At 40.4% G+C, this 19,514-nt stretch overlaps 1 protein-coding gene across 1 annotated transcript in view; it reads left to right on the top strand.

The window, feature by feature from the left end:
* LOC109926748 (MAM and LDL-receptor class A domain-containing protein 1) overlaps positions 1 to 19,514 on the top strand; it is a 357,436-nt gene that overhangs the window by 66,444 nt on the left and 271,478 nt on the right. Inside the window, exons 11-13 of the mRNA XM_048606938.1 lie at positions 1,350 to 1,499; positions 7,528 to 7,634; positions 15,798 to 15,971. Of these exons, the coding sequence (XP_048462895.1) occupies positions 1,350 to 1,499; positions 7,528 to 7,634; positions 15,798 to 15,971 (431 nt within the window). The remainder of the gene's footprint in view (positions 1 to 1,349; positions 1,500 to 7,527; positions 7,635 to 15,797; positions 15,972 to 19,514) is intronic.

The following is a 19,514-nucleotide window of genomic DNA, read 5'->3' as shown; positions in this document are numbered from 1 at the left end:
GACCCTTCTTCAGAAATCATTTCTGAAGAAGGGTCTAGGCCCGAAACGTCAGCTTTCCTGCTCGGCCTGCTGTGTTCATCCAGCTCTACATCTTGTTATCTCATTAGCAATGTCCCATCTTGTTTCTGGTCAAGTCAGTCACATAAAGTGACAACATAATGACTGGAGAAATATCCTCTTCCAATGTCTGGGAAATTCATTGTTATGCCAGGAGGAGATGTAAGCCCAAGTTTCATCTCAAACTATGATCTTTAACTCCCATTGTGTGTAACTTACATCTCCCAAGCTGTTGGATTTTTAGACCTTTTTTTCCTCAGGAATCATTCTAAAATTCAATTTCTTGTTTCTAAGTAAATCTCAGTCCTTCCAAAGGTCCTTCAAAGTTTGTTTGGTGGAGATGTAGGGATAATATTCCTTATAGGTTTGCCTAATTGTCTCATTGGTGAGCAGGGGGTTAACTTCATCAGATACTACTGTAGTTATCCCACTAAAGTTGCAGTACAAAGTCAAGGGAATCCTGCCCTGGAAGTTCATACTCCAAAAACACCACCTCAACTCTCCCTTCCAATAACATAACCTTCAATGTATCACAAATAATGCAGGATCCTCAATGATAGATTCCATTATCAGGAAATATTCATGTTTGAATTAATTTGTTACATTTCACATTTGTTACTTGGCTGGATTTAAATTTCAACCAATATTAGCATGAGCAGTGAAAAACCATGTGATTCAAATGAGAGCAAAGCTGTTATGCAAGTGATTGTAGGGCAATAATTTAGTTTAGCTGCTCTGAGCTGGTCAGAATCCTGAGACTTAATTCCCAACAATTAATTCATTATATTACAGTCCATAGTTTATTTCTCAATAGATAACATCAACTTTTTCAAACTTTGTACTGCAGAGCCTGGCACCACCAGTGCAATATTTGTCAATGAATAATGAGAAGGGTTCATTTCACTGTTCATATATTATTATAGAGATCTTACGCAAGCAAAGATATGCCAAGTTGTAAATTATGGCCTATAAGCAATCCAACACTACTGAAATATACAGTGCTTCAAGTCTAGTAATTCAGTTGATGAATAAAATCTATACCTTGTTAAAAAATTGAAAGGTGAAGTTATGTTTTCATGTTGCATGCTTCCTAGCAAAATTATGTTTGTGCTAAATTTCAAGGAGTAAATGCAAAGATAGATTTGATTTTAATTCATCTTTGCTTTTATTCTACAAGGCCTCTTACTTTTACAATGCAACGTAAAAAGGAAGGGGAAACCTCTGTCATGCAATGCTTTCAAGCTCTCTAAATATCCTAACAGTAGTCTACTCCTTTTCTTTCTGTTTTCTAGCAAATTATACTTTGTGTAACTTTGAGTCTGGTTTTTGTGAGTGGATGCAACAGCTGCCTTCAAATGGTTCTGTGTGGGTTCAAGGACAAGGCCGAACATCTTCCAGGTTAGGATTATCTATTACTGACCACACAACTAACACCAGCCAAGGTGAGTATTTACTGTTGTAATTTTATGTGCAATAGAACCCTGAGCAGGCAGGAAGCTTGCTTGTCAAACCAAGGTGTTTACAGATAAACATACCAGTTTAGGGGGAGTTGATGTCCTAGTGCTGTTATGGTTAGACGATTAATCCAGAGAGCTAGGTAATGTCCCAAGGACCTGGTTTTGAATCCCACCATGGTAGATGGTGAAATTTGAATTCAATAATAATCTGGAATTAAGAACGTAATGATGACCATGAAACTATTTCAGATTGTTGGAAAAATCCCATCTTGTTCATTAATGTCCTTTTAGGGAAGGAAACTGCCATCCTACCTGGTCTGGCCTATATGTGACTCCTGACCCACAGCAATATAGCTGACTATTAACTTCCCTCTGGCAATTAGGGATTGACAATAGTCGGAGATACCCCCAAATCTGTGAATAAACTATAAAAGGAGGCAGTGGTTAAATTGCAGCCACATTGCTAGATCATATGATTGAGCCTTTGTGGAATATTTCAGAGTGCTTCAAAACTCATACATAATCATGAACCAGCAAATGGTGTTGATAGCAGAAGACTGGTGGATAGCTCATGTAATTCCTACATTTAAGAGACACAGAACATGACCAGTAAATTGCAGACCAGTCAGCTTAATATCGGTGGTCAAAAAATAGTGAAATCATGACTAGAGAATAGATGAAAAACTCGAAATAAAAATCATAAAGATGAACAATTGGCATGGAAATCATTTCTTGAATACCTTACTAAATATTTTAAGGAGATGTTAAAGAGAGTAGACAATGGTCGTACAATAGATGTAATTTATCTAGAATTTCAAAAAACTTTCAATAAGATGCTCCTAATGGACAAATGATTAATATCCGACAATGAATAGTCAAGTCCAAGTGCCAGAATAGATTGAAGGTTAGCTTCCAGATTGAAAGCTGAGAGTGTTAATAAAAGGTGGTCATTTAGACCATCAAAACGTTGGAAGTGGTTATCCACAAGGGTTGGTGCTGTTCGTAATTTTACAAAAATGATTTGGAATGTAGAATCAAGGTGAGATTTTCCCCTCCCTGGAAGTGGTAAAAAGGGGAAATAATGAATCAAGTTGGTTCTAGAGAGAAGCACACTCACCTCTCACAAGCTCAGTGATTAAAGGCTGAGAACTTAGGTCCTTGGGAACATTCTCAACTTGGCTCCAGTTAAAGGCCTGAATGTGTCAATTAAACAGCTACTTAAGGACAAAAACAAAGTTGCTGGAAAAGCTCAACAGGTTTGGCAGCATCTGTGGAGGAGGAAACAGAGCTAACGTTTCAGGTCCGGTGACCCTTCCTCCACCATCAGTTTTTTGTTCCTGATTTACAGCATTCGCAGTTCTTTTGTTTTTTATTTAGCTACTTAAGGACATTAACTCAACACCTTTTGATCATCTGCCTCCCTAGCAGGTAAGAATGGTCATAGTTTCACAGATACCTACCTGTCAAGCCTCCAACTGCTCAAATATGGACGCAATTAGAGTTATAGAAGGCAGGCAAGGAAGTGAAGGCAGAAGACCAAACCATGTCCTGGCCTCAAACCCCCAACCCCTATATAACTGTGACCTAGGTGCAACAAAAGAAGGAAAAGAAAACTTACTTTTCTCCAGTTAATGCAGATGGCATCTAAATTGTAATACAATATGGGAGAATATTAATAAAACTATGGACTGTGGAGTTTTATGAAGAGGTGACAAAGGTGGTGGACAGTGGTAAATCCATGGATGTTGTTTATATGGATTTCCGGAAGACTTTTGATAAAGTCCCACACAAGACACTGTCGGTTAAGGTGGAAGCCCACAGGACTGAGGGTAAATTATTAACATGAGTAGGAAATTGGTTGAGTGGCAGGAAACGGAAAATTGAAGTAATGGGTAAGTATTCAAATTGGCAGGATACGTTTAGTGGTGTCCCACTGGGGTCTGTGTAGGGCCTCAATTATTCACAAGATTCGTTAATGACTTGGACCATGGCATAAAAAGTCAACTGTCAAAATTTGCTGATGACACAAAATTGGGCAACATTGTGAACAGTGTTGACAACAGCATAAAATTATAATCCGATATTGATAGATTAGGTGAATGGGCAAAGCTGTGGCAGATGGATTTTAATAAAAGCAAGTGCGTGATTTATCTGTTTTAAACCACAGAAGGATTGATCAGGGTATTTTTTCAGAAGGCACAAAGTTAAATACAATAGGTGTCCAATGAGATTCGAGGGTTCGAGGTTTGATAAATCTGAACGCTTGGATCGTTGTGATGAAATCAAGTAAATAGTTACTCAGGAAAAGTTAGACCATCAAATATATAGTCCTACCCCAGGATCCAATCCCCTAACCCCAATGAACCCTGACCTGACAACCCCTGCCCCCATCCCACAGCATCCAACCCCTCCTTGTCCCTGCAGGAACCAAACCTAACTCCTCCCAGAACCAAACTGAACCCCCCGGGACCCATGGATGAACATGGTTGAGCCCAGAACATTACCCTGAGGAGCTCTGATGGCTGTTGTGGTACAGTGCCAGTGTTCCTATCTCTGAGCCGGGAGACCTAAGCTTGGGTTCCAACTGCTCCAGAGGTATGTTATAACACCTCCAAACAGGTTAATTAGAAACATCTACAATCATCAAACTATATGTAGGTAAGATTACGCATTTTCCCCAATATTAAAAGTGAGATAAACTAACCTTCATTTATATAACTGTGTATATATTTGTGAAGAAATTTGAAGCTATTTAATATACAAAGCCATACATAATTCTATGAAATTGCATGGTTCATTATTTTAATGGCAATATTAATCCATTTATTTAAGAGCCCTGTTAAAATACCATCAAAGGAGTTTGATAATGATTAGCATTCATACACATAATATCACACAAAGGAACTATAAAGTCCCATAAGACATAGAAAAGAGAAGTGCCTGGGACTATTGTAAGCTATCAAACTCATCATAGGATTCAGACAGTGGAGTGGCACTCCTATTTAGTGCTATTGGCATGGAGGTTGATCAGAATATATATGTAAACTATCACGCAGATGATCTCATTCAGAAATTCTGCCACACAGTGTTGATTATTAAAAATTTGGTTATCATTTTATTTAGCCTTGTTGAATATTGGGAAGGCTGAAGCCCTTGTTTTTAGTCCCTGTTCCAAACTCTGTCTATTGTTACTGACTCACATCATTCTCCCTATCAACAGCCTGAGATTAAACGTCTCTATTTGCAATGTCAGGGTCAATTTGATCCCAAGATAACCTTCCAAATTATATCTGCACCATTGCTAGGATTTTCTTTTTCCATCTCTGTAACATTGACTTCATATGACTTGATCCAATAACTTTATAATACCCTTAAAAGCTCTTTGGACATTTTATTAATTAAAGGTGCCAAGTAAATACAGGTTGTTGTTGTTAATCTAACATCAGGCCTTGGGACAAGTGTGAGTGTATGAAAGCCTGTATGACCCCACTGACCCTTGGAAATAAAGGTGACTCAATATTGTATAATCCTGATGGATGTCCTGTTTATTTTATCTGCTGTGGTAGCATTTAGGCTAAGCAATGGGAACTCTGATCCTTCTTTCTCGGTTTCAGCAACTTAAAACTGGCAAAACCTTTAGCTGACAGTACTGAAAGTTGAAAAGGCAATATTGATTTCTCAGTGTTGCTGTGAAAAAAATATTTTTCAATCTGCCAAACAGCTCTGTAGCAAGACCTTACAGTGGATGAATAAGACAAGATAACATTAAGGCACGGAATTCTGAGATTTTTATCCATAATTCCATTCATTTCCGATTATGGGCACTGGTTATGATGGTGACATATTCCACATTTCTTCTAATGCTTTGGTGATTGTATTTTGCAATTCTATCTAATTTTCTATGAAAATTTCGATTCAATGGCAGTTGTTGTAATCAATGTTTCTACCTGGTTTAATGGGCCGTCTTTCTGTTCACGTTAGAAGGAAATGTGAGTCAAGAATAAACTAATCAATACTAGAAACCATAGGATGATTTGGGGAGTGAGTTGGTATTATGGTGGGGGCAAGGGGTGGTGTTGCAAGGAAGAGAGGAGTATTGTGAAGGAATGTGTTTTGTCGGGTGAGGGGATTACTGCATTAGAGTGAGGAGTACGTTGCAGGAAGGGGATAGTTTAGCTAATCATGGCCCCAATTCAGTCAAGGCAAGACCACGATGGCAGGCCAGCACACAGTGAGTGAGAAACAATAGGCTTACTCTCATCTGATTTCACCTCTGTGTATGATCAAACATTCAGCTAAATGTATTAGTTGGTCTGAACACTGTTAGGGGTAAAACATTACTGACGGGATGCAAAACAGGCAGTAATGGATTGACTGCTCATTAAACAAGTCACTTTAATTTCCTTTGGAATGTGGATAAGGAGGCGAGGACTGTATCCCTCGACTTCCCACTTAATGCTGATCTGTCGGATAGGTTACAGCAAAGTCTGGAGTAATAACAGGAAAATCCCAACACGTCCATTTCAGCCCAATCTCTCACTTGATGAAGAACCAGTGTTATGAGCCCAGCTGATGATACTACTGGACAAGTCAGATCCCAGAATGAAATGTAACTTGTTAGACCATTTTCCTTCTTCATATCTAATGTTGCAGTCTTTCGCTGAAGCATAAGCATGCAAGCCTGCAGATTTGATTTTAATAATAAAACAGCAGATTATTACATAGAAGAAATAAAAATAAAATAAACCAAATCAAGCGATCCAAACATAACATGGTTTGAAAGATTTCAAAACACTCGGCAAAACATTGTTTATCTACCACCCAACACCATCACTTTACAGGTGATCCAGAGAAATTTTCCTACCTTGTCCAATCCGTAGATTTTGTTGAACTACATCTTCACAGGTCTTGCTGTCTGAGATAAAAGGCCTTTTTTATAAGACGGGGTGCCACGGTGGCTCAGTGGTTAGCACTGCTGCCTCACAGCACCAGGGACCCGGGCTCGATTCTACTCTCAGGTGACTGTCTGTGTAGAGTTTGCACATTCTCCCCGTGTCTGTGTGGGTTTCCTCTGGGTGCTTGCAGTTTCCTCCCACAGTCCAAAGATGTGCAGGTTAGGTGGATTGACCATACTAAATTGCCTGTAATGGATCAGCCATGGGAAATACAGGGATAAGGTGGGGGAAGGTCTGGGTGGGATGCTGTTCAGAGCGTTGGTGTGGCCTTGATGGACTGAATGGCCTGCTTCCACATGTAGGGATTCTATGATTTCCTTAAACACTTCCACAACTGAGATCTTGGACATTCTGAGCTTTGTATAACTAAAGCAGATTTCTAACCAAACACTCCTGGTCAGGAAGCTTTCACAAACTGAATTCCTTACACTAAGGTAATTTATTCCCTTAACTGCTCTAAACAATATGCTTTTTAGGAGAATCTGTACTTGTACTTGACTTCATCATGTCTCCCTCGACCCTAACCCTTAATGTTTTATTTTTCCTGTCACAACCCTCCACAATATAATTTTAATAAACACTCCATGATTTCTTACAGTTACCTGGTCTCCGACACACGTTAGTTTAATATCATGTTTCAGGAAAGATCAACTTAATTAATTTTTAAATCTCTTCACAAAAATAGTTCAACACTCATAAACCACTAGTCTTAAATCCAAATTCTAGAAAAAGTAATTATTAATGTTTCTAAATCACACACCTTTCATTAAACTTGGGTGTATCCTCTGGAATCTGCTATTCAACCTTCTCTCCCACCCCATTGACTCTTAACAACCTTCTTGGACAGTAAGACAAGAATCCAAACCTTAGTGCCTCGTACAGTTTGGTAAAGTTACCAATTGCAATGTGTGAAATTTAATGGAAACTTTCATGTTTGTGTTCATCCTGCAGTATTTCAAATCGAGAATGGTCAGAAATGCATTCATAAGAAAAGAAATTTATATGAACTGAATAACTTTAAAATGAAGTAATTGTTTTTGCATTCTTTCATACGATAGGAATGTTCATCTATTTCAAAGCAACTTCAGATCATAAATCAGTGCATACAATTGAACTTGGCATTCCTGTTTTGAAGAACCAATTGGTCAAGGGTCTTCCGTGTCAGGTAATTATATATTCATGGTTTCTAGAAAGTAATTTGTTTAAATATGGAGGCTGATGAGAAGAAAATAAAAGAAATACTGTAATGTCGAATTCTGAAGAGTTCGTTGGCTTGAGATGCCCCTTACAGATTTTATAGCAGATGGTAGTGGCAATTTATCTCTCTTACCTCTTGTCATTGCTGTTTTCTGGGGCTCCAGGTTTCATTACCATGCTGTATTTATGTTGGACAAGAGGATGAATTCCCATGAGACTTCTCCTGTGCAGCTGATGTAATATTGGCAGAAGTTTGTTGTTAAGCTTATTTTATGCCAAGGTTTTAGGCTGAGCTGGAAGAATCACAGCAAACTTCACATCTCATTTTTCTCATGGAGACAAATGTGTTAAATGCGACGATGGTGGACTACAATGGATTATTGAGAAATAATGACAGTCAACCAACAAATCTGTTGTTCAACTTCACTATCATTCCAGCACACTAAGGACTGAATTTAAAATGGCCATATTGTTATAGCAATTCCTGCAGCCTTTCTGGCTTCTCTAACTATCAGTTAGTTTGCAAACAAATAAGAGAAAGAGTAGTCAGTATGGCCCCTTAAGTTTGCTGCACCATTCAATGTGATCATGGTTGATCTTTGACCTCAACCCCAGTTTCCTGCCCTACCCCCATTTCAAAGCCATTTTGTTTTATTTGAACAAAGATGTCATAGAGATATACAGCACAGAAACAGACATTTTGGTCCAACTCGTTCATGCCAACCCTAAATTAATCTAGTCCCATTTGCCAGCATTTGGCCCATATCCCTCAATCGTTCCTCATGATGTACCCATCCAGATGCCTTTTATATGTTGTAATTGTACCAGTCTCCACCATTTCCTCTGGTAGCTTGTTTCATACATGCACCACCCTCTGCATGAAAAAGTTGTCCCTTATGTCCCTTTTAAATCTTTCCCCTCTCACCATAACCCTATGCCCTCTAGTTTTGGCCTCCCCTACCCTGGGGAAAAGACCTTCGCTATTTACTCTATCCATGCCCCTCATGATTTTATAAACCTCTATAAGGTCTCCCCTCAGCCTCCAACGCTCCAGAGAAAATAGCCCCAGTCTATTCAGCCTCTCCCTGTAGCTCAAACTCTCCAATCCTCGCAACATCCTTATAAATCTTTTCTGAATCCTTTCAAGTTTCACAACATCCTTCCTGGAGCAGGGAGACCAGAATTGCATGTAGTATTCTAATAGTGTCCTAAGCAATGTCCTGTACAGCAGAAACATGACCTCCTGATTCCTATACTCAATGCACTGACCAATAAAGCCAAGCATACCAAACGCCTTCTCCATTATCCTATCTTCCTGCGACTCCACTTTCAAGGAACTATGAACCTGCACTCCAAGGTCTCTTTGTTCAGCAACACTCACCAGGGCTTTACCGTTAAGTGTATAAGTCCTGCTCTGATTTGCCTTACTAAAATGAAGTGCCTCCCATTTATCAAAATCAAATTCCATCTGCCACTCCTTGGCCCATTGGTCCATCAGATCACAATCCCATTTCACTATGAGGTAACCTTCTTGACTGTCCACTACACTTCCAATTTTGATGTCATCTGCAAACTTACTAACCATACCTCCTATGTTCACATCCAAATCATTTATATAAATGATAAAAAGGCAGTGGAACCAGCAGCAATCCTTGCAGCACACCACTGGTCACAGGCCTCCAGTAGAAAAGTACCCCTCCACCACCACTCTCTGTCTTCTTTCTTCGAGCCAGTTCAATTCAAAAAACTCAATGTTCATGAGACATGATTTCCCACGCACAAAGCCATGTTGACTATCCCTAATCAGGCCTTGCCTTTGCAAATACATGTAAATCCTGTGCCTGAGGATTCCCTCCAACAACTTGCCCACTGATGTCACAACTAAGGCATTATATAAATTATTTCACAATCTTAGATAAAATAAAATTCACAGCCATCAATTGTCTGAAGATTATTTAAATGTAAGAATAGCACATATGCTGCAAACTGAAAATTTCAGCTACTTTATGTAAAGGAGTGTGAATGAGTACATACTGTACAGAAGGATGGTTGAACTTGTGCAAAAATGGTGGTTAGCTGTCTGGCCACTGATACCATCAATACTATGTTGCAAACATCCTTTGAGATACTTGTTCACACTTTAGGTCAAATGCAGGATTTAACTGTAAATGTAAGAGAATTGCTAGAGTCTGAATCTTAAAAATGTGAACTAGAGCACTCGGGGGAGGCATAGACCTGGCTGCCTGGTCCCCTATGCATTATGCTTTTGGACTACATTTATAAACTTGTGTCAAATTTCAGAATTCCCTTTGTTGACTATTTGTTCTTGTAGAGATTATCTGTACAGTCAGGATTTTTCTGTTTTAAATCATTGCTTTTTCTGACCTTACTGATAATCATTCTTCAAGCACTTGAGAGGCATGTGCATGTCCTCTACAATCATGAAATGTAAGCTCATTCCTTCTAAACTGAATCTCAAATGATAATATTGTAAAAGTGGGGATCATATTAAGGACATGCTTAAAATATAAGAGGAAGCAGCTGACTGTTATTGGAATACACATTTACAGGTTTCCCCCCTCTCTCTCTCCTTACCCATCACTTACTTTGATGGTTTGCATTGCTATAATGTGCTTTACATGTAAACATATAATTGGCTACACGGGTAATTTACTGGTGGTAGTTAGTAGTTAAAAACAAAACAAAATTGTCATAGTGATTAGGGGGAGAAAAATCTGCTCAGTTGTCTTTCAGATGGCACTTCTGAAAGAAAGAAAAAGAAGAAAGAAAATGATGGGGATGGATCAGAGTCATGAATGTCTCTGCCTTTACCACCCTTATCGGCAGTGAGTTCCAGATTCCCAATACACTCTGGGTGAAAATATTTAACCTCGCATTCCCTCTAAACCTCCTGCCCCTTATCTTAAATTTTGTCTCCTGATCATTAATCCTTCAACCAAGAGGAAAGTTTCTTCCCATCTACCCTGTCAATGACCCTCATAATTTTATACATCTCAATCATAAAGAACAAAGAACAGGAACACGCCCTCAGGCCTACCAAGCCTGCACCAACACACAATGCCTTCCTAAAGTAAAACCCTTTTGCCTCTACGTGGCCTGTATCCCTCCATTCCCTGCCTACTCCTGGATTTGTCAAGATGCCTCTTAAATGTTGCTATTGTACATGCTTCTATCACCTCCTCTGGCAGCACATTTCAGGTACTTACCACTGACTGTATAAGAAAACTTGCATCTCACACCACCTTTAAACTTTCCCCCTTTTTTACCTTAACCTATATTCCCGAGTAATTGACAGTTTTCTACCCTGGGAAAAAGACTCCGACTATCCATTCTATCTGTGCCTATCATAATTTTGTAAATTTCTATCAGGCTGCCCCTCAGCCTCTGATATTCAAGTGAAAACAAACCAATTTTGTCCAATCTCTTGTCATAGCTCACACCATCCAAACTAGGCAACATCCTGGTAAACAATTTCCATGCCCTCTCCAAATCCTCCACATCCTTCTGGCAGTGTGGCGACTAGAACTGGATGCAACATTCCAAATGTGACCTCACCAAAGGTCTGTACAGCTACAACATGACTTGCCAATTTTTGTACACTATGCCCTGACCAATAAAGGCAAGCATGCCATATGCCTTCTTTACCACCTTATCCACTTGCATTGCCACTTTCAGGGAACTGTGGACCTGTACACTTGGATCCTGCTGTATGTTAATGCTTTAAGGGTTCTAACATTTACTGAATACTTCCCTCATGCATTAGGCCTTCCAAAATGCATTATCCTGCATTTCCTCATTTGAAATTCCGTCTGCCATTTCTCTGCCCAAGTCTGCGGTCTACCTTTATTCTACTGTATCCTCTGGCAATCCTCACCATCTGCATCTCCCCCAACCTTTGTGTTGTCCACAAACTAACTAATCAGATAACCTACATTCTCCTTCAAGTCAATTATGTGTTCTAAATAACAGGGGCACCTGCACTGCTTCCTATGGAACACCACATGTCACAGCCCACCAATCATAAAGACACCCTGCCCCCTTTACTTTCTGTCTTCTTTGTCCCAGCCAGTTCTGTATCCATCTTCCCAGCTCACTGTGGATCCCATGTGACTTCACCTTCTGTATCAGGTTGCCATGAGTGACCTTATCCATATAGACAATATCTACCGCTCTGCCCTCATTAATCATATTTGTCACTTTCTCAGTAAACTCAATCAAGTTTGTGAGACATGACCTCCCCTGCACAAAGCCATGCCACCTATCACTAATAAGGCCATATTTTACCAAATGTGAGTAAATCCTGTCCTTAAGAATCTTCTCCAATGATTTCCCTGCTACTGATGTAAGGCTAATCGGTCTATCATTTCCCAGATTTCCCTTTTTTAGCAAAGGAATATCACTGACTATTTTTCAGGTCCTCTGGGACCTTGTCCATAACTAAAGAGGATACAAAGATTTTGTACAAGGCTCCAACAAATTTCTCTCTGCCCTCCCTCAGTGTTCTGGGATAAATCCCATCTGGTCCTGGGGACTTCACTACCTTAATGCTTTTCAAATCACCTAGCACCACCTCCTTTTTTATGTTGGCATTGTAAAGTGGGGCAAAAATCCCCATCAGTTTATGGGCATAACCTGGATTTAAAACCCCTCTGAAGGCAGAAGTTGTGGAAATTAGCTGGATTAAATTCACTGAACTTTTGGGACTCAAGAAACCATGGGCTGCAACTGAACCAGGAGCAGGCTGGCTGGAACAGACTGAGTAACATACAAGCCCAGAGGCAGTTGTCTGGAACAGGGGTTAGCTTGCAGAAACTAAAGGAAGACTCCCATTCATGCCCCAGCTAAAAACAATGCAAGTCTGTCTGTGGGAAACAAGCATTTTCAGAAAACTTCAGACCCTTTGGAACCTACAGAGGTATAAAACCATTCAATTAATTCCCAGGCAGAGCTCAGACACAAGAACACTGAACCATTGTGCTACATGCAAACCTGTTTCACCTTGGATGTTTAAAACAAAACATTCACACCACTATGCGAAACTGAACAGATACCCATCTGAGGGAAATGCCGGACATTCCAAAAACCATCAAAACCATTCACCTCAATTGATAAATGATTCACACCTACTCCAGTGCTCAAGAATCTCTGCTCCTATGATGCTGCTTGGCCTGCTGTGTTCATCCAGCCCTGCACCTTGTTGTCCCAGTGCTCAAGAAGCCCATTCAGCCCGGAGAGGAGGAACAATAGCTCAAAGATTTAGCGGGAGATAAGGGGAGGGGGAGGGCTGCTGTTAGGTATAACTGGAGACCCCGAGCCCAGGACAGCAGTGTAGGAAAGAGAAGTGAGTGAAGGAATAAGAAAAGGAAGAGGAGGAGAGAAAGAGAGCGAGTGTACCGAGAGTCCTCCACTGTGAGTGGGGCACTGCAAGTTCGGGCTCCGTGAGACCAGCACTGAGATACCAGCCACTGAACACCAGCAACTAACTACGAACTTCCACCGACTCTGGAGGCAACCACAGGCATCCAGAGACACGAAACACCAAACGGAGCAACACCAGTCGCATTCACCACCATCCTCCACAACAACAACCCGCTCACATGGACCACCAAGGGAAGAACGAAAACCCGAGGTACTCACTGCTCTGTTGCCATGTGTCTAACCACATCAGCGGACACCTCTAGACTGTTACTGGTTCTTCGCAGAGTCCCAGCTACGGCAAGAGATTACGGACAAAAGCCAGTTAAAATCACGTTTCACACCGGGGGTGAGCCTAAGATTATCGAGACCCTCTAACCCAGCTTGTCTAGTCTTAGATAGGAGAAGGTGGGGTTCGGGAGGGCCAACGGTGTAGGGTACCCCTCAGGAAGGGAAGTGGAATAGGACTCCGGGTCAGCAGGTCTCTCTCTCCCTCTTCCCTAATAGTATAAGTAACAGTCACCCACTGCATCTATTTACTCACAGTATTACATCTTAGCTGCAAGGCTTAAGTGAGGGTTAAGTTAACTGGGAGACAAGGTCTCAGTCAGAGACAGGCCAGTTCTAATTTTGATATTCACTTCCTTGTTTTCTGCAAATATATTAAATTTGGCTTGTTTGTTCGATAAAATCAGAGTTTTCTTTGCCTCTGAATCATCTGCCTCCTGTGTTTTTCCACCACACCGCATTCCTTACATAAGCCCAGTGTCAGAACCAGGGAGCGGGTGAAGAGTGAACCAGGCAGCACTCCCTACAACTTGCCCTAGAATATCAACATACCCCTCTCTAGACTCAACATCCACCATGTCCTTATCCTTTGTGAATACTGAAGCAAAGTATTCATTAAGGGCCTCACCCACTTTCTCCAGCTCCATGCATAAATTCACTCCTCTTGTCTTGAATGGACTTACACTTTCCCTAGCTACCCTCTTGCTCCTTATATAGGTATAAAAAGCTTTGGGATTTTCCTTAATCCTGTTTGCCAATGTCATTTCATGGCCCCTTTTATCCTTCCTAACTCCTTGTTCCCTCTTCAATCATGATCCCCTTCAGTTTCCTGTGGTCCAAGGAAAACAACCCCAGTCTGTCCAATCTCTCTTCAAAACCAAAACTCCCCAGCACAATCAGCATCCTGCTAAATCTTCTCTCTGCACCCTGTCTAGTACAATCATATCCCTCCTATAATGTAGATTCCAGAACTGCACACAATCTCTTAGGAAGGGGAAAGAGCAAACCAATGCTTGTATTGAGTTAAGCGATATAAATAAATAGTTTTGTTTAGAAGACACACTGATTCCTGCTTTGGTACATGGGTGAGTATGGATGAGCAGTAGTTAACATCAAGTGGAGGTAAAGTGAACAAGAAACCACAATAGCAAGGTGATCTTATTAATTCTGCAAGATGAAGCTGCAACATGTGATATATACAATATAGGAAATGCTTCCATTCTTAAATTCCATTTTATTCACAGGAGAGTTTTAAGTGAAATGGACCATAAATATTCTGGAATTTTTCACTGTTGCAATTTTAAATTTTCTCAAACATTAAGTATGTTCTATAAATAAAGTGATTTGCTCCATCTAAAAGTGATGGAATAGGAAATTGATAAAATAAGAAAATCCCATGAAATACTCTAGTTCAATCAGCAATAAATTAGTGGTCATCATTGGACTTGTCATTCCAGACATTTTTTTCACATTGAATTCAAATTCCACTATCTGCTGTGGCAAGATTTGAACCTGGGTCTCCAGAACATTACTCAGGTCTCTGGATTAATAGTCCTCCAATAATACCAGTAAGCCATCACCTTCCTAGTGTCAGCAATCTAATGTCATATAAGCAAAAAATTCTGGAAATGCTCCGACGAGAGACAAAAACCAAGTTAAAATTTCAAGTCAATAGTAGAAATTTAAGAAATGTAATAGGAATTTAGCAGTTTAAATGTGATACAACATTAAAAGGGAAAGGTCCGTATGGAGGGTGGAAGATGGAGGCAGTAAATCACAAAAGGAACAAAGGATACAGCTAGAGGCGGTGTGATTGATAAAGAACTGCCATCCAGAAGCAAAATCAGAGTAAAATCAATCATGTAATGAAAAGGAAACTAAATGGCAACAGAGTTCATGGTCTGAAATTCCTGAATTCAGTGTTGACTCTGGAAGGATGTAACATGCTTAATTGACAGCAAGAGTTTGCATGAGCTTCACTGGAAAGGCAGAGTCAGCCAAAGACAAAGAGGTTGATGGGAGACCGACATGGTGAATTAAAATGGCAGACTACCAGAGGCTTGATTCATTTTTATGGACTGAACAGAACAGTTCTGATCAATGATCAATTCATGATTTGGTGTAGTTTGTTTGGGTTCACAGGTAAGGACATCCCTTTTGTGACAGGTATGCTAGGGTAGTGGTAGTGTCCCTAATTCTGAACCAGGAGACCTGGGCTCAAGTCCCAACTGCTCCAGAGGTGTGTAATAACATCACCGAACAGGTTGCTTAGAAAATATCTACAAGCAATTACTTGAAAGATTCAGAAGATGTGTTATGTGGACCAGGAAATCTTCATTACACAGAGTATTTATTTCATTTAAAAATTCATCAATTATTCTAACAATTCTCTTTCATTTCCAATCAGTTAAGGTTCTGGTACCAGATGACAGAAGGAGCTAACATGTCAGTACATATAATGACCACAGCTGGAGGGCAGATGAAAAGAGTTGCTGACCTTACTACACCAACGAACAAAGTGTGGGCAAAATTAGAGGTTTCTGTGGAACCCCATGGAGCAGAGACCATGGTACCTTTCCAGGTGAGAAATGATCATAACAGTATCTGGAATATACTGATAGTTACAACTGCTCTTGCATCTACTGATTCTGACAATCTGAACGTTGTTTTAGTCAACAAGTCAAAAATGAGGAATTTAGGAGTAGGAAGCAAGCTTGGAATTTTTTCTACACAAAATATTACAGAGCTGTGAAATTAAATTCCAGGCAACTCCATTGAAGCAGGCATTGAACTGTGTTTAACAGACAACTGAATGCTTTCCTGAAGAGAGGAAAGACCTAGGGATATGGTGAAATGGACTTCTTAAAGCAAATTTCTTTTTCTGTCTGTCAGTCTATCTATATTGCTGCAGCTGATAAATTTCACAAGTTAGCAGTAACCTTCATTCACACGTCTATGGGATTTAAACTGTCCGTATTGTGTCAGGTTGGCTCAGTTCTTTTACATTCAAGCCCCATTATCAGGGTTTGAGCTTGTAATTCATGAGGACAGACCAGTGCTCTGTTGAGAGTGCTGAATCTTTCAAAATACTTCCTTATTACTTAGAGTTCTGAGTACTACACCTTAGAAAAGGTATATTAACTTTGGAAAGAGTACAGCATAGGTTTACCTGCGTATTTATCTATGAAAGTGTACACTCAATATGCAACTTCTGCAGTCTGCCAAGATCGTCGTTTGCAAAAATCACAGAAATTTTCCACAAATGTACCCCCTGTGAATGGTAGGACTTTATTGTACAACGCTGTGATGGCTGTTATGACAGTTTGCAAAAAAGGTCTCCTCTATCACTTTAAGTGTGTATCTCTCTCCTCTGAGTTTCTCGGATTGATGTAAGGATGGGCAAGTCCCTACATGCAGAATATTTTGAATGCTTTTTAAGCTTTGTTTGCATTAACACTTTTGACCCTAAACCCTAATTTTAGCCAAATTTCTTTACAGGAATATCTTTGAAAGATCACACATTAAATATCATCTCTGAACAGCAGAATAGGCTTGAGAATCAAAAGGCCTATTTCTGCTCCATGTACACATGAAAACAGGAATGCTATCTTGAATTCTTATTGAGTTGAATGTGTGACTGGAATCAATTAAAAGCGAAATGGATTAGAAATAGCATTTGATCTTCTTCTTTGAAATGTGAATTGGGAGAATATTAGAAAGAGGGAAAGTGTTAGAGGTATTCAGTAGCTCTGTCAGCATTTGTAGAGAGAGAAACAAAATTAAGATTTCACGCCAACTATGACTTGTACAGAACTGCAGGAACTCAGAAATGTAGTGGGTTTTAACCAGTTGAAAGAGGGGAGGGGTGACAAGAACAAAGGAAAGTTCTGGGATAGTGTACAGGGCAGGAGAGATTAAATCGCTCATAGACTCAAAGATATTTGCAGCACAGAAGGAGATCATTTGGCCCATGTCTGACTAATTAATTCCATTTTCCAGTATTTGGTGCCCGTAGCCCTGGAGGGTAGTACCTAAATACTGCTAAAATGTTACAAGAGTTTCTGACTCAACTATATTTTCAGACTGTGAGTTCCAGACTCCCAAGATTTGAGTGCTGCTGGATAGCATTTATTTCCCATTCCTAATTGCCCAGAAAGTAGCGAAGAGTTAAACACATTGCTGAGGGTCGGGAGTCACATGTAAACCAGACCGCATGAGGATGGCAGATTCCATTCCCTAAAGGGTATTAATGAACTAGGTGGGTCTTAATGATAATCAACACATGATCACCATTAGACTAACTTTTAAATCCAGATTTTGGTTGAATTCAAATTTCGTCATCTGCCACAGTGGAATTCGAAACATGTGCCCAGATCACTAACCTGGGTTCTTGATTATTAGCCCAATGATGTTACCATGATGCCACGGTTCTCCCCAAAGCAACTGGTTCTCAACTCATCTCTTAGCCTTCTATCCTTTATCCTAAATCTAAGCTCCTGATTATTGACCCCTCTACTAATGGAAAAGTGTTTTCATTTGCACATTATTTATGTCCCTCATAATTTCTTCTGTTAGGCCCCCTCTCAACCTCAAAGGAAAACAAACTCTGGCCTATCTAAACTCTCTTTATACGTTAGACCCTCCTGCCTAATCAAGATCTTATTAAATATCTCCTGCAATGGGGTTAGAGTTAGGGTCAGGGTAATCACGACTTTCTTATAATGTGGTGACCAGAGCTACACGCCTATAGGATGTTCTGGTTATAGCTTAGCCAGCAAATGTGTGCAGGAGGCAACTTTGCCAGTGCTTGATCTGAAGTCTTGATACTCAGAAGTTGAGGTGATTGGGGAGCCGACTGTTACATGGTGGAGATAATACTTGAAAGACAAAACAGAGAGAAGACTTTGTGATAACAGGTGTAGAACTGGATGAACACAGCAGGCCAGGCAGCATCAGAGGAGCAGGAAAGCTGATGTTTCGGGTCTGGACCCTTCTTCAGGTCAGTGGTTAGATGTGTGGAATGAAGATTGGCACTTACCCAGTTGGCAGGATGTGGATTGTTTGGCATCCTCATAGTGTGTGAGGAGACTAACCCTGAGCCATGCAGGCTCTCTCTGCAATGTTACAGGCTGTTTTCACCTGTAATGAGAGGAATGGAGGAATTAAGTGAGATAAAAGTTGGTGGTACAGTTATTAGTGCAACTGCAGGCAGGCTGAGCAACTGAGTAAGCAGTGCAAAGGACATGCTGGGTTAGTGGTGTTGCAGCTTGGGGTTGGTAAGGGTGAGTGGGGAAGATGTTACAGACAATAATGAGAGTGGTAGAGCATGAGACTTAGTGGGAGCTGGATTCAGTAGCTGAGAGAAGAGTGAGGCTCTTACTTTGGTTCATTGGAAAAGGTCGTTGACCTTTAAATAGAACTATTGCCCATTTCTCCAGACTGTGTAGACAAATCTGACCTGTGTGGTGACCTCGAACCAGAATGTCAGAGTCTGGTGATCCCATGACCTCTGTCAGTCCTCCAGGAAGAGGAGTCCTCTCCTTTGCACCACGTCCTCAAACTTCCCCTTCTTTGACAACTTCTGGAAATGTCCTAGACAAAGCAGGACAACTTTGGAATGCAGCCTGTGATGCAGTTGTGCAGAAACCTTTTAAAAGTGGCACGTGTACAAGGGAAGTCTGTTTTTCAGCTGATATTTGCTGAATCATAGAATTATATAGTACAGAAGAGGCCTTCAGCCCATCAAGTCTGTACCACCAAAACTATGCTTAATGTACAGTAGTCCCACTTCCCAGTACTAGCCATAGCCTTGAATGTTATGACACTTCAAGTGTTCTTCCAAGTACTTTTTAAAGGTTGTGAGGTTTCACATCTCACCCATCCTCCCACAGCGCATTCCAGACCCACACTGCCTTCTGGGTGAAAAACAATCTTTCTCAAATCCCTTCTAAATTTCTTGCTTTCCACCTGAAAAATGCGCCCACTTGTTATTGATAGCTGACTGAGTTGTAGCTGGGGACGATTATAAAGATGCTGTGTAAATGCAATTTTTTCAACAAGTAGTCGTAGAAAAATGAGAGACAACAAGGTGCAGGGCTGGATGAACACAGCAGGCCAAGCAGCA

The sequence above is a fragment of the Rhincodon typus genome, chromosome 2 (assembly GCF_021869965.1).
Source record: "Rhincodon typus isolate 14 chromosome 2, sRhiTyp1.1, whole genome shotgun sequence".
NCBI classification, from domain to species: Eukaryota; Metazoa; Chordata; class Chondrichthyes; order Orectolobiformes; family Rhincodontidae; genus Rhincodon; species Rhincodon typus.
This window is presented reverse-complemented; position numbering and strand designations above follow the sequence as displayed.